Source organism: Mobula birostris, chromosome 4, assembly GCF_030028105.1.
Source record: "Mobula birostris isolate sMobBir1 chromosome 4, sMobBir1.hap1, whole genome shotgun sequence".
NCBI lineage: Eukaryota > Metazoa > Chordata > Chondrichthyes > Myliobatiformes > Myliobatidae > Mobula > Mobula birostris.
In genome coordinates this window covers 131155989-131172278 of record NC_092373.1, presented here as the reverse complement: position 1 = coordinate 131172278, position 16290 = coordinate 131155989, and the positions used below count along the sequence as shown (strand labels likewise).

The 16290-nt window shown below is 39.2% G+C and overlaps 1 protein-coding gene across 4 annotated transcripts in view; it reads left to right on the top strand.

Annotated features, from left to right (window-relative positions):
• The window catches only part of nr3c2 (nuclear receptor subfamily 3, group C, member 2), a 382882-nt gene that overhangs the window by 266165 nt on the left and 100427 nt on the right, over positions 1–16290 (top strand). For all 4 annotated transcript variants that reach the window (XM_072256042.1, XM_072256041.1, XM_072256044.1 and 1 more), the window contains exons 4-5: positions 6679–6795; positions 7889–8209. In XM_072256042.1, the coding sequence (XP_072112143.1) occupies positions 6679–6795; positions 7889–8209 (438 nt within the window). The remainder of the gene's footprint in view (positions 1–6678; positions 6796–7888; positions 8210–16290) is intronic.

Genomic DNA, 16290 nt, shown 5'->3' with positions numbered 1-16290 from the left:
GCAAACATACCATGGGGTTGATGGTGGTAGTATTCTGGGGTTCAAGGAAAGCTGAGTACTCTGATTGCTTTAGGGGGATAAAAACAACCTGGAGGTTATTTCCCGTGCCAGACTGAGATATGGAACAATAAAGATTCTGCTGGAGGAACTAAGCAGGTCAGGGCTGATGCGGGGTTTTCAACCTGTAAGGTCAACTGCTTCTTTCCCTCAGACCCACTGAGTTCCTCCAACAGATCATTTGTTGCTTCAGATTTCAGCATCTGCAGTCCTTAGTGTCTCTAGACCAGCCTTTCTGAACCTTTTTGCCCTGGAGGAACTCTTGAAATAATTTTCAGGTCCCTGGCAACAGCTGCATAAAAATTATTATATCTGCAGCTCATTGTATGTTAGTGTGGTCAGTAAGTTGTAGATATAATCTAACAATAATTAACAATGCTATTTTGAATAAAGAATGAATTTTTAGCCAGCCTTTCTTGAAAATGACATAGTTAAGCTTCGCTGACCTTTCTTGAAATTAATCTCTTTCTTTCCCATTCATAAATTATAAAAACTCATAAGGCAAACATCATAAATTTCTGTTAAGTAACTGCCTTAAGCCAAAAATGGATTTAATTTTTCTAAAGGTAGTCTTAGTAGATTTAATTTAAATAAAGGTTGTAAATTGATTTTAATTAAAAGCTTTGCTGTTTGTTTTGAGATTCCAACAGCCGTTTAAAATAATCAGCACTTTTACGTGTCATACGGCGGTGATTTGTAGTTAAGTGTCTTTTCAATTTTGCTGGAGCCATTGCTGCATTTGTAAGTTGTTTGCCACAGACCAGGCACAATGGAATAGGGGTTAATAAAAGGTAAAAAAGAACAGCATAATAAATAACTAAACAAGGAAACCACAAAAATACGAAAGCTTCACAGTACAATTCACTTCTAACCTACACAATCCACCTTTTGCAATGTTTACAACAGCAAAGTGGCAGGCCAGCAGTTGAGTCGCAGTGCGTAAAAATTCCTTCTTTGGAATGAAAATTTACATCCAACTTTCTACTACACCAGTAGAGTTTGTTCGCTCCCATAAGTTAGTTGGTGGCATGTAAGGGGAAGTTGGGGAGGGTAATTCAGGAGGGAGAGGCTGATGTCACAGTCCAAGTTGAGCAAATCCACTCAATGCTCGGAAAACACACTTCATGTTCATTATCAGCCTACCACCTTCCCCTCCATGTAATACAGCACTCAGCAGTGCTCACCATCAGCCTGCCCTCCTCCCCTCCATGCAATACACCGCCCACCAATTATCAACGACCTCCCCTATCTCTATTCAAAAACAGAATAAGCACGGTCCTACTGTGCACTGCCATTATGGGCTGAGAGACCTCTAATGAGATTGCAAACGGGGCTGTTCGGTCACTGCCCACCACTGCGAGCACTAGCATCGCGCTTTGCACAAAGTTCAAAACACGATGTGTAGTTTTATTTTCATTCATGGTCTCTCACAGAACCCCTGGGTTCCACGAGGCCCCAGTTAAGAAGCCGTGCTGTAGACTGCATCTCTTCTCAGTAACACTGAGGTAGATCTGCTTCAGTAGGCTCAGGACAGGAAGACGAGTTAGCATTTCAGGCAAGATCCAGATCCTGGGAAATGAAGAAATAAGGCCTGTCAGTGAACTGAGCAAAAGAGAAGCACTCTTCTCTCCACTTTTCCTGGCACTTCTAATTAATTAGAAACATAAACCTGTGCCAGATGTTTTGCAGTTCTATGGCCTGTGAGGTACAAAGATGAAGTAGCAGATCACCTGAGCTTTGCCCACTGCCTGGGCAGTACATGGAGCTGCCCCGGTGTTCCTTTTGCATTTCCCTTCAGGCAAACTCTTTTAAAATGATACTTCCAAACTAGCACAGTGTCCCCCTACCTCTCACTGTTGACCTTTGATGTCCTGCAAGTAATATTGCTATCTTACCTTAGTAATCATTTATCCTTATCAAATAAAATTAGCCTTACATCATGAAAATACTTAACAAGTTTTGGATACAATGAAACTAAATTGCACAGATTGGAAGTCAGCACCATCATGTTCTCCAGTAATGAATTAGTGGGGAAATTACGATGTTACTCTTCTTTATTCCCCAGATTCTTGGCTCACGAAAATATCCTGTTGTCTTTTGAATTAATTTCTAGGTAGCTTTCACAGTAACTTATTGCAGGTAACACTGTCTAATGTCCCTATCCACTTTTAATCATCTGTTTCTTTCAACTATTTCTTGGGGCAAAAAATTTATTCTGACTTTATTAATTGATGTTAATGCTCTGATGGGCTACTTAGCGATTTCCCATCAAGAACAAAAACTAAGTTCTTAATATTACTTACAGATTTTGATTTCAAAGACCAAACATCACCCTGTTAATATTCTTTCAACAGGATAGGGACCATTATTTTGAATAGGATGAGTCTAGGGACTGGCCTTTAACAGCAGCACCCTTTTTGGTCGCACTGTACAAATGCAATACAGTACCTCTTTTATATTTTCAAGCAAGTAAACATTGAGCTAGGTATATCCACAACAACCTCAGATTCCTATTTCCTGTTAAGTATGTGAAATGAATTGACTGTTCCATTCAACACATACTTCCTATTTTGATTCCTTGGCTAGTGCTAATAATATTTTTGATCAGAGAATGAATGGTGGCAGTACAGTACCATTAATTTGGTGTTGTATAAAAAGCCAGTGATTATTTTCTGTAAACTGAAGTAGCACCTGAGTGAGGCCCAAGGCATCGTGTAGATCTTCAATATTAATGGCTTTCCTCTCATGTGTTTCTGCATTGTGTCAAATCAAATCAAGTCAGACATATCTGGAACTGAGTCACAGCCAAATGGGTGGTTGGTAGGAGGGAGATGGATGGGTAGAAGGTTCAGAAATCGTGGGGAGAGAGCCCACAAAAAATTAAAGTCAGGGGAGAGTCCTGGCATTGAAAGGGTGGCCAGATGAGAGTGGATAGTTGAGCCAGGGGTTGTAAGAAAGTTAGTGGCCTTTCCAGGCTTGATCTTTAAGCCAGGTCAAGCTTGGGAAGGCCAAGTTAAGAGATTATTAAGGAGAATGTGGCCATTCGATAGTAGTGGTGCTCCAACTGAGTTGGGCTGAGATGTCACTGATAGTAATTGATGGTGGTGAGTGGGCAGGGGACAGGGTGGGTTAGGTTCAAGTAGCAGATTGGTATTTGGATGTGGCACTCGTGATATTTGAGGTTGGGCAAGGCGATTGGATGGGGGCTACATAATCATCTTCCAGACTTCATAGGCTGGAAGATGATACTGTACAAAGGCAGTTTTAACACTGAAGGTGGGAAGCCATTTTATATAATATTGTCCATATAAATGAACATCGTCCTTGGGCAACTATCTATTCTGCCTGTTTAGCATTCTCCTCTCCCTTCTACCAAAGCTCTTAGGTGAAGTTTGTTTCACGCAGACCCTTTGGATTCCAGTCCACCAATGTGATTGGCCACCACGAGTATATCCCATAATAATTGTGTGACTGAATTCATCACATCTTTTAAAATGTGGTAAAGTAGGAGAGATGCAGTAACAGCATAACAGAATCAGAAGTAAATTGAGTAAGGAAAGAAAACAAGTAAATTCAAAGTGATGATGTGAGTGACTAGTATGCAGAGAATGAAAGCAGAAGTCTAAAAGGAGGGACACGTATATAGAATTGGTACAAAAGTTATGAATATGTAAGAGGAAGGAACTAAGCAGAGGAGGAAAACTGAGTGTGAAATGCAAAACAGAGTGAGAATGATATCAACAAATCACAGAAAAAAATAGAGAGACAAATGGCTGTAGCTGGGTCTTGCGGGTAAATGGTATCTGTAAATGCAAATATGGAGTTACTGCGGAGTTAGAAGAAGCTCCCCGTGCATATGCTTTTGCATTGATTTCATTCGAGGAGAATGGTTGCAGGAGGTTAAGGTAATTGCCAGTGGTTGTAGGTTTCTTTTTTAGTCCGATGACAGAATTGGACCAGGCACCTTCTGTCACGTGTGATTCCCATGATCTGGAGTCCTCCCCCTGTTGTATTCTGCACATGTAATGATGTGCTCGGTGTGCAGACTGTGTTTCTGACCTACCAACAGAAATTGGGTCAGTAGGTTTACAACTTCTAGACACTCACATGAGGATCAAGTTATGCTTCGGAATCATTCCAGGTTGCTGCTGCCTCAGTGTGTTGTTCACTGCTGCCAAGGCGAGGTCACCCAATATCCATACTCAAGGAAGAAAGGCTTTGTTAACCTAAAGGAGAAGAAAAAGTAAACACTGTGCTTCCTAAAGCGCAGGGAAAGTACTGGGATCTTCCTGACAATCTCATGGCTAATATGTCTAGGTATGTCCCTAACTGATATCTCATGCAATTTTGCATGGAGGACGTACCTGATGTGGCATGTATCAGTCCCTCCTATCCCCTGGGAGCTCTTGCCAGTGCCTCTGCTGTCATTGCAGCATCACTCTCCCAGTAACAGAAAATATTGCTCTTTTATGGTGAGCCTGTCCCTCTCCGGCTTGGCTGCTGTTGTCACAGCATCAAGGTTAAATGTCAGCAGCCAGGAGAACTTCAAGTGAACCACACTGAAACTGACAGAGCATATCAATGTACATTGAAGCTGGGTGTTCTCAGAGCCTCACAATTGTGCATGTTTACAGGACTTTAAAAAAAAACACATTAGGGTGACACACAATGTTGTTCCATCACCATTAAAATGTTGTAAAGTAGTTTCTGTTTCTCACCTGCCACATTAGGCTGAATGCTGTACGGTATTGGTCTGTCTTTGTTATCCTCTATATTCAGAATCCAAACTACTGTAAAGAAGAGGAGCAGGTGAAGCCCACTCACCCTCTTGAACAGACCCACCTGTTTAATAAGATCATGGCTAATTAGACTGCAGCCTTGGCAACCCGTTGGTCATGAGATCATTTCAACCCCTTGACTATCATGTATCTATTTAGCTCAACCTTAAAAAAATGTTCAAAACACAGTTTACATCGCCCTTTGAGGAAGAGTCCAAAAACTTCATGACTATCAGATGAAAAAAATATTATTACAATTCTGTCTTAACTGGGCAACTCCTTATTGTCGAATCTCTCATAAGAGATAAAACCTCCCGACAGATCCGATATCCACTCTTTTAAGAGCCTTCAAGATTGAATGTTTCAATCAGATCTCTGAAAAACTCCAGTAGAAGAAAGGGGTTTGCTTGAATAAACAAAGTAAAGGTTCATCTGTTGAAAGAGCAGAGCAAGCATTTCCATCATTTGTGTTTCCTTTGGCTGGCCTAGAAATATTTGATAAGGAAGCTGGAAAGATACAAACAGAAAAAAATAGTTCATTCTCTATCAGTACAGTCACACATTCTGATGAACAAACAATCGGTTACAGAGAAACTAATAAGAAGGAAACAAATGTGTAGATTTCTGTGTCATTTTTTTTTAACGTGGATAATTTCCCAGAGGTCAAGCTCATCTATACTGACGTGATGGCTAACTCACCATTTGCCTGCGTTAGGCGCAAATGCCTTCTAAGCGTGGTGATTGTATCTATCTTTAAAACCTTTTTTAACAGCTCATTCCAGATAACCACCACCGTCTGTCTGCAAAACTTATCTCTTTTAAATATCTTCCCTCTCACCTTAAATTTGAACCCTCAGTTTCTAGAATCCCCTGTCCGAGGAAACATTTTCTAATTTTGTATGCCCCTTATAATTTTATAAACCTCTGCAAGGTCACCTCTCAGCTTCCTGTGGTCCACTGAGAATAATCCTGGCCTATTAATTTATACTACAGTCCTCCAATGAACCCAACACCCTGATGAATCACTTTCACAATTTCTCGATTGCTACCACATCCTTCCTGCAACATGGTGACTAGAACTGTACACAATACTTCAACTGCAGACAAATCAATGTTTTGGAAAGTGCATTCATTTTGATTGTGTCTATTTTAGCATCTTTTAAGATATTGAAATTTTCACTGAAAGCATTTTGTGTTAACTCTTTCAGTTGTTAAAATGCTACCAACAATATCAAAAATCTACTGCAAAAACAGTGCCGGATATTCAGGTTTCATTGATCTATCCTTATAAAGATGCTAACCAGAGCAATAATTTTCTGTAGCATAGATGTCCCATGGTATTCACCAAAAGGTGAGTAAGCCAACATTTTCCTTCACCAAAGCAAATTGCTACAGATCTTGGAACTTTATACCAGGAACTGGCATCATTTGCCATAGATTGCAATCTTTGGTTGCATAGGTCTGCTGGTCATCATCCATATATGTAAGATAATTACTCTGGACCCTTTGAACCTTAGTTATTGTAGTCAGTGAGCTGCGAGTACACCATGCGGTTTTTGCCAAGAAAGGATGTTATTTTGTAACAATTGTATATTGTGGTCAGGCTGGCTGTAATTGCTTGCCTGATGAAAGTTAATCTGAAATTGATGCTGTATGTTCAAATTTTAGTGCATTTTCAATAGTTAGTAATTAGTTCAACACAGTGGGTTGTCCTTGTGCTGTAATCTTCTATGTTCTTATGCACATAATTCTATTGAATCTGTTTAGGAATACAAAAAATAATCTGCTTGATCATATAAATCTATTTTTGTTAACTTTTTACATATTCCTTTCCTTTAAATAGGGCAACAAAACTACTTGTGCGCAGGAAGAAATGACTGCATTATTGACAAAATCCGGAGAAAAAACTGCCCAGCTTGCCGATTGCGAAAGTGTCTTAATGCAGGAATGAACTTGGGAGGTAACTTATTTAATTGATTAAATCATAAGAGACAGAGACATATTGGTTGTCAGTTTGCAGTTATCATTAAATCCACAATTTATAGCCATCTGATTTGGAACATATGTTTTTATCACACTGAAACTCCCTTTTTGTCATCGTAAATCCTCCCTGTTGAAATGATATCATGTTACTATAATGAATAAATTTAGATGTATCCTCTGTTTCACAGTACTGCAATATAATCAAAGAATATTTGACCAGATGTTCTTGTGCACCCACAAGGGAGCACAAAAGGCCACCATGTTCAAGGATAAAATGTCTTGTTAATAAAGTCCATCAGGGAGGATGGCATTGGGGTAGAAATTGCTGTAAGCAATTTGAACTGGAACTGAATATCTAGCCGTATCTAGAAGTAATATCTAGAAGTAATTCAGTTTTATGATAAAAAGAGTAGAAGTGGCAGATAAAAGAGAACCGGAATGTAATGGAAAACCTAAAGACAGCACCTGCTGTGGTATTTACCCATTACTTTCTCCCTCCATTGACCATGTCTTGAAGGGCACTAATGCTTCTTCCACATAGATAATGTGAGGGTACAAATCAATTTGGGGAATAGATCTATCACCAACTTAATGGGGTTGCAACATTAGGAATCTTGAAAGTTAGTTCATAATCCAACCTCAACTGAATTCAAAGAAGTATCTTAAACTTCTTTAGCCTGGAAATTGGCTTCCGAGATGAGGCATAGTTTCATAGTCACCTCCACAATGCAGACTCAAAAAATTGTCCAAGTAGTTTCAACCCACCTCCTCCCTCCCTATCTAATTTCATTAAATAAAAGCACTTCTACTCTTGAACATTATAGATGGAGTGGAAAGCTGAGGGTATCTTGTGAGTTCTCTTTGAAACTATCATGTCACTTGGTGCAAAAGGTTTCAGAGATTTTATGTGAATCTCTATTATCTTTAATTACTGTCATTATGCAAATATGTATACTGATTCACTGGGCAGACCCTTAAAACACATGTTTGGAAGTTTAGAAGAGGATTTTACAGTCAAAATTCAAATGAAAATTATTCTAAGAAATGTATTTTTATTTTTTCTCCCTCAGCGCGCAAGTCTAAGAAACTAGGAAAGGTGAAAGGGCTGCATGAAGAGCAGCAACCTCCACACAGCCCGAAGGAAGGCATGACGTTCACTGCTTCTTTGCCAGAATCCACAGGGAGCAGTGTTCTTGTTCCCCATTTCTCACTTATGCCACCCCGTATCAACCCAACCCTAATCACCCTTCTTGAAGGCATTGAGCCTGAAGTGGTTTATGCATCGTACGACAGCAGTCAGGCAGACACAACTAACCGCCTGTTGTCCAGCTTGAACAGGTTGGCTGAGAAACAGATGGTTCGTATAGTGAAATGGGCAAAAGGTCTTCCAGGTAAGAGGAGATGAAAATATTTAGCCGACCTTCGATAGAGGGTTTGCACATCCTCCTATCTTTTGTCATGCATACCAGTGCTTAGGTTCTCTAATAGTAGATCTACATTTTCTCAGATAGAAACCAATACCTTACAAAAATTTAAGATATGAATTTATCAACTGTAAAGGCATAGGATAATTGCATAAATGATGAACCAAAAGTTGAAATATGTCAAAAAATGTTTTGATTCCCTAAATTAGTGTTTCGAAATGCAGTTTATTGCAGAAGACATATAGCTCTTATCTCTAGCTCTGCTGATGTATTACAAGTTCCCAAATCTATGCACACTAATTCTATTTAAGTGGAAGATGTGATATATATTCTCATATACATACAAAGCATCTCCATTTGATTCCTATTCATGTAAACATACTAAATAGAAGCAAGTCAAATAACTAACGTTAAAGATAGATATGCTCTAAAATTTCATAGGTAGTTCTTCCATTATTAGTGTTGTGGTGCAGGAGACAAATTAAACCATCAGGAGAATGATGGGAATATTGGCCTGTTCCCTCCACACCTCCAGTGATCTTTTTACCAATCATTAGTCTGCATTTATTATCTTGAGACTGATACTCAAAGAGAAGATTTCAACACGCTTTGTCTCTTCAGACTAAGTGCTAGGGGACAGGGATAACTCTAACAAATTATGCATAGGCAGTTGATAATTATATCCAAAATTAGTGCTCTGAGCTTTGGGAGCATTATTTAGCTTAAGTTGATAATCCTAACTGACCTTAATTTATTTGTATTGATTCAACTCAGGCCATTAAACATGAACTGGGATAATTTATATAATAATGACTGAATAGTTAAAATCATGCATACAATATTTAATAGCTTGATAGTTTTGATTTTATAATTGATACTGAGAAAGTAGATCCTTTGTTTACATTCAGATAACTTGTTTCCTAAATCTTCTAGAGTTCTTGTTCCTACAAGCTAGCTTGATAAATGGGTCTTAAGATCTAATGCAATCGTATTAAAATAACTAAGCTGAATTGCAAATGCATTTGAGATGAGGCATCCCTGACTTGTGAAATCTTAGTGGTAGATATATAAGGATAAGCTTATACTACATTTAATGCATTAAAAGTACTTTGAATTCCCTAGAAGTAAGCTACTGCATTCTGAATTGTCTGGTTGTATCATGTCCCAAAGCACAAATTTGATAGTAAGGGAAAAAATCTTATATTAGCCAAAATAATGGAGCTGAAAGGAACAGCGAAGTAATGTATGAATTTATAGGTGAATCTGCATATTGCCATGATTGCAGCTTTTTTTCTTCCTTTTTAAATCTTTGCTCTATTGCCAATTTTTTTTCCAATAGGCCTGTGTTTGTTTAAGTCTGCAATCAATTGACGCACTAGCTGTCTGAATGTCAACACCCATAAAGATTAAAGCAAAATAGTGCGGGTAGTAGAAAGCTATAAGGGAGCAGAAAATATTGAAACTATTCACCAGGACAGGCAGCATCTGTAAAAAGAGAATCAGAGTTAGCATTTCAGATTGATGACCTTTTATCAGAACAGAAATTCATGTTTGAAATACAGTATAAAATGATGGCATCTACTATAGTTACTTCTTGCTTTCAATGTTTCCAACATGCTTAAACACTAACTACTGACTTAAACTTAAACTTAAAAACTTCCCTTGTTCAACAGAAGGTTTAACAGAATGACTCAACATTTTTGACCACACATGATGGTCATTAAGTCAGTTACAAACAGTTTGCAGAACTATTTATATTGCCATTTAGATTCCAGATATTGCATTGCTTAGCAGTGTTTCAATTCCTAAGAATCATATTTGTCAAAACTCAAAATGTTACTTTTTGTTTAGTATAAAAATAGGGAGGAATAGGGAATCAACAAAAGTTAATTCATTATGTACCTTCAAAAAGAATTATTAATAGCATTTGCAGACTATCTGCAAAACTAAGCACATCACATCATAAATTATAGCTTTTGGCTGTGAAATATAAAACTCACTCAGCTCACTGACAGTGTTCTTGATGATTGGGAGGTTAAGCCCCATATGGAGATTTAGAGAAGGGTCTGTTTAATTATGCTGAATTGTTCTTAAAGCCTTTAAGTTAATCAGAATGTTTTCCTTGTTAATCCTGGCCTCAAGGCAATTTAAGAAAAAATATGTTTGCTACCTTGAAGTGGGAGCATCACTTTAGATATAACTGTTCTAGCTGATCTGGCAAGGACATGAGTGATGTAAACTCCACATTGCTGATGACCCATTTCAGGCAAAATCCTACAGCAACTTACAACCCTGGTCATTTAATCATCCTACATGCTTGGAGCTACTTGCTTCAAAGTCAGCAAGCAGAATGTTTCTTAAGAACATGAGTCACTAGAGAAACTTGAGATAAATTTCATCCCTCAGATCTTAATTTGTTCATCAGAACATGGAGCAAAGTTGCATTATGTTCATCAGAACATAATGCAACTTTCATGAGTTGAAGGTTGCATTAACAGCCAAACTTCTGAATACCCAAGGCTAGGAATAGGGGAAAAGAAATTATAACAACTTGAGTCTCTGGTAGAGTTTATACAAGCCAACATCATATATTGCAGCAACAGAATTTAAAAATAAAATGGTTCATTCACAAGAGAAAATCAGAACAGTGAATATTCTTTCATCACAACAGAGAGATAAAGATATGCATGATTTTGTTTATCCTATTCATATAGTTAATGTTCTCAGGGTGTAATGAATAAATGAAGAATAGTCCAAAGATCAAAAGCTTTTAACGATCTTTTCCTCGTTCTGATTAAAGGTTAACAATAAATCAGAAAACAGAGGTGCGAAGTTCTGTATTCATCGCCATTTCAATTTTGTCTCCATTATACCAGAAGTTAAATTCTTGTCCCTTTCTAAACTTTTTGTCTTTTTATTTACTCTGGAGATTTTCATAACCTCTCCTGACCTCTCCTTCCCTTTTGCTTTATCCTTGCCTTTCCAAATTGCTGACCTCACCCTCCTCCTGTTTAGTTTAATGACGCGCTTCAACTCCTGATCTGTTAAATGTTTCCAGCACTGTTTCTTTAATAGTCTATACATGTAATATTGAGAGACACTGGAGTAACCAGTTGAGCAGGGGAGAGCAAGATTTAGAAATGGAACTGCCAGAATGGAAAGATGGAAGAGAAAGTACAGACATTTGAGTCAAAATCACCTTGGGGAGTGCAGAGATAACATATCTCATTCACAATAGAAACATAGAAAATAGGTGCAGGAGTAGGCCATTCGGCCCTTCGAGCCTTCACCGCCATTCAGTATGATCATGGCTGATCATCCAACTCAGAACCCTGTACCTGCCTTCTCTCCATGCCCCCGATCCCTTTAGCCACAAGGGCCATATCTAACTCCCTCTTAAATATAGCCAATGAACTGGCCTCAACAGTTTCCTGTGGCAGAGAATTCCACAGATTCACCACTCTCTGTGTGAAGAAGTTTTTCCTCATCTGGGTGTTGAAAGGCTTCTCCTTTATCCTCAAACTGTGACCCTTCATTCTGGACTTCCCCAACATCGGGAACAATCTTCCTGCATCTAGCCTGTCCAATCCCTTTAGGATCTTATACGTTTCAATAAGATCCCCCCTCAATCTTCTAAATTCCAACGAGTATAAGCCTAGCTGATCCAGTCTTTCATCATATGAAAGTCCTGCCATCCCAGGAATCAATCAATTCTTTGTACTCCCTCTATGGCAAGAATGTCTTTCCTCAGATTTGGGGAACAAAACTGCACACAATACTCCAGGTGTGGTCTCACTAAGGCCTTGTACAACTGCAGTAGTACCTCCCTGCTCCTGTTCTCGAATCCTCTTGCTATGAATGCCAGCATACCATTCACCTTTTTCACCACCTTCTGTACCTGCATGCCCACTTTCAATGACTGGTGTATAATGACACCCAGGTCTCGTTGCACCTCCCCTTTTCCTAATCAGCCACCATTCAGATAATAACCTGCTACCTCACATTTATCCACATTAAATTGCATCTGCCATGAATTTGCCCACTCACCCAACCTATCCAAGTCACCCTGCATCCTCTTAGCATCCTCCTCACAGCTAACACTGCCGCCCAGCTTCATGTCATCTGCAAACTTGGAGATGCTGCATTTAATTCCCTCGTCTAAGTCATTAATATATATTGTAAACAACTGGGGTCCCAGCACTGAGCCTTGCGGTACCCCACTAGTCACTGCCTGCCATTCTGAAAAGGTCCCGTTTATTCCCACTCTTTGCTTCCTGTCTGCCAACCAATTCTCTATCCACATCAATACCATACCCCCAATACCGTGTGCTTTAAGTTTGCACACTAATCTCCTGTGTGAGACCTTGTCAAAAGCCTTTTGAAAATCCAAATATACCATATCCACTGGTTCTCCCCTATCCACTCTACTAGTTACATCCTCAAAAAATTCTATGAGATTCGTCAGACATGATTTTCCTTTCACAAATCCATGCTGATTTTGTCCGATGATTTCACCGCTTTCCAAATGTGCTGTTATCACATTTTTGATAACTGACTCTAGCATTTTCCCCACCACCGATGTCAGGCTAACCGGTCTATAATTCCCCGGTTTCTCTCTCCCTCCTTTTTTAAAAAGCAGGGTTACATTAGCCACCCTCCAATCCTCAGGAACTAGTCCAGAATCTAAAGAGTTTTGAAAAATTATCACTAATGCATCCACTATTTCTTGGGCTACTTCCTTAAGCACTCTGGGATGCAGACCATCTGGCCCTAGGGATTTATCTGCCTTTAATCGCTTCAATTTACCTAACACCACTTCCCTACTAACATGTATTTCCCTCAGTTCCTCCATCTCACTGGACACTCTGTCCTCTACTATTTCCGGAAGATTATTTATGTCCTCCTTAGTGAAGACAGAACCAAAGTAGTTATTCAATTGGTCTGCCATGTCCTTGTTCCCCATAATCAATTCACCTGTTTCTGTCTGTAAGGGACCTACATTTGTCTTAACCAATCGTTTTCTTTTCACATATCTATAAAAGCTTTTACAGTCAGTTTTTATGTTCCCTGCCAGTTTTCTCTCATAATCTCTTTTCCCTTTCCTAATTAAGCCCTTTGTCCTCCTCTGCTGGACTCTGAATTCCTCCCAGTCCTCAGGTGAGCCGCTTTTTCTGGCTAATTTGTATGTTTCTTCTTTGGAATTGACACTATCCCTAATTTCCCTTGTCAGCTGTTTGTACTAGTATAGGTACCATTGAAAGAATTCAAAGAAGAAGAGGTAGGAAAGGTTGTGAAAGATGACAGGATCCATAATTTTGGAGAGTAAGTGGAGTTAAAGGTGTTCAAGATGTTAAAGAAGGCTTTTAGGGAACAAAGATATTTAGGAAATTTTGAGAAAGGTATCTGAAGGGGCAGAGCAGTTAGCACTACTGGTAATCATTGAACTTACCAGTTCAGTGAAATATGGGCACTTATTAGTCTGAATTGTAATTAAAAATTTGTTTTGGTGAATCAAAATAGGAAAAAGAAGCATTTATTGGGAAGGTCACGGTGAGGATTTTGCAAGGTACCTTTCCCACTCAGGCTATTCAGTGCATTTGAGGAGCAGGGGAATCAGTCATGATCTCAGACGAGCAGGCAGGTTTGGTGGACTTTGGGCTCTACTCGTATTTAATTTCTTATTTTCTTATAAATTGCTTTTATTTTATGTGGACTCTTGTGGCTCATTCTGACCAGCTTCGTGTCCAGAAAATTGTCACATACTCTATGACATTTGTCTACTGTTGACGAATAACTTAATATTTATGATATTCATATTGTTATTTCAAGAACCTGACAATGTACAATTCATGCATTGTCAGGTCAGCATTGTTTCTAAAGCAAAAATCCTGAGGTTAGCCATGTCTCAGCTGGACTCATCAACTACCCCTTTTCTAGGCAGCATGCATTATGCTGTCAGGCTGATATGAAGGCCTCAGCTATTATAGAAAACAAGGAATTAAAATCAGTTGACCTTACATTACTCAATCAGGTCAGCTTACTTAGGCACAGCACATGATGCACTATGACACTGATGCATTATGCTTTAACACATTACCAATCTACACTCAGTGGCCACTTTATTAGGTACTCCTGTATATTCCCTTGTTAATGCAAGTATCTAATCAGCCAATCATATGGCAGCAACTCAATGCATAAAAACTGAAAGACCTAGTCAAGACGTTCGTTTGTTGGCCAGACCAAACATCATAATGGGAAAGAAATCTAAGTGACTTTGGAGGAATGATTCTTTTGCCAGTTCTGAGAAACTGTTGATCTCCTGGGATTTTCATGCACAGAAGTCTCTGGAGTTTACAAAGAATGGTGCAAAAAGCAAAAACCATCTCATGAGTGGCGAGAATGCCTTGTTAATGAGAGAGGTCGGATGATAATGGCCAGACTGGTTCAAGCTGACAGGAAGGCGACAGTAACTCAAATAACCGTGCATTAATCAGTGGTGTGCATAAGAGCATCTCTGCATGCGCAACATGTCAAATAGATGGATGGGATGCAGCAGCAGAAGACCAGAAGCATACATTCAGTGGCCACTTTACCTAATAAAGTGGCCACTGATTGTATACATCTCTGATAGTATACTTGTTAATGTGCTTCAGCACCATATTAATGAATTCATTAAATCATTAAATATAACCAAATTAATAACTGTTAAAGAAAATATTTTAATATTTTATGCAAGTACAATAACCAGCAAAAATTAGGCATGTAATAAAAGCTAAGAAAAAATAAATCTTTATTGATATACACCCTATCCTCATTATATGCGAGGGATACGTTCCTCGAAGTTGATGCATAATGTGAAATCGCATAATGTGAATAATTATTTAAGTGGAGAAAATAGGGATGCGTTCCAGAGGGCTTCATAAATATGTTTTATCTGTGACTTACTCACATTTTTGTACCAATATGACGCAAAAGCAGTACCACAAGGCAACATTTGTATTATATTCAATGTAATAAATCATAGAAAGTTAACATCCTCTGGTGTACAGTACTTACCAACAGTGGCAGGTGTGTTCGCTCCAGGCGATGAGTGGTTGTTGTGGTGTTGGGCAGCTTTACACAGATAAGGTGGTTGGTTGTGGTCATCAGGATAACATCAAGCACAGCAAGGGTGAAAGAAGACTCACAGAACTCTTAGAACTGCCGGCAGCAGAAAGATTACAGCGATTTGCATAAAGTGGTGATGGTTGTTTGCTTAGCAGCATTTTGTTTATCAGCATAAATTTGCTTGTAGGTAAGAAGGGTTGACAGCAGGGAACGACTGAAGTGCTGACTCCGTTCTAAACTTGGGTCCATGTCCATCGCCATTTGTGCCAAGTGTTCTGACTTCCACCATTCCCTCACCGTTGGTAAACTCCCGGGATTTTCAAAATCGTCTGTTGCTTGCAGCATCTGAGAGATAGTTCACCGTAAAAAAAAATACGTAAGCTTTGAATGTGGATTACACCGGTCGAGTGGTTGAATCAGCGATGTTGTGTTAGGCAGCAGGAAATGCACTGTTATGTTAGGATGAATGCTGTCCAAATGTTTAGGATGGGCTGGCGCATTGTCAAGCAACAAAAGAACTTTAAAGGCAAGATTCTGTTCCTGGCAGTAGATGCCGCACTGTTTTTAATTTCCAACTTTTTTTTCAAGTCTTGAAGCGGTTCCCTGCCTCTCGGCTGACAGCCCAAGACATGACATCGGATGCTTAGGAGGCATAATTAGATATTTCAAGCACAAAATCACTACACCGTAGGTAAAACCAACAAAAGTTTAAGATCGTGCATCCACACCTTGCCAAAACCAATGCGAGAGTGGCGGGAGAGAGATTGTGAGGCGCACGCACATGACTTGTATTGGCGGGAAGGCAGTGCTCCTTGCATTAACTGTGAATTTCGGACGCATATACCGAGACGTTGAGGAAATAAGTTCCTCGGATAACTGTGAATCCACATAGTCTGAAGACGCATATAACGAGGATAGGGTGTAGTTGCTATTGTGACTTC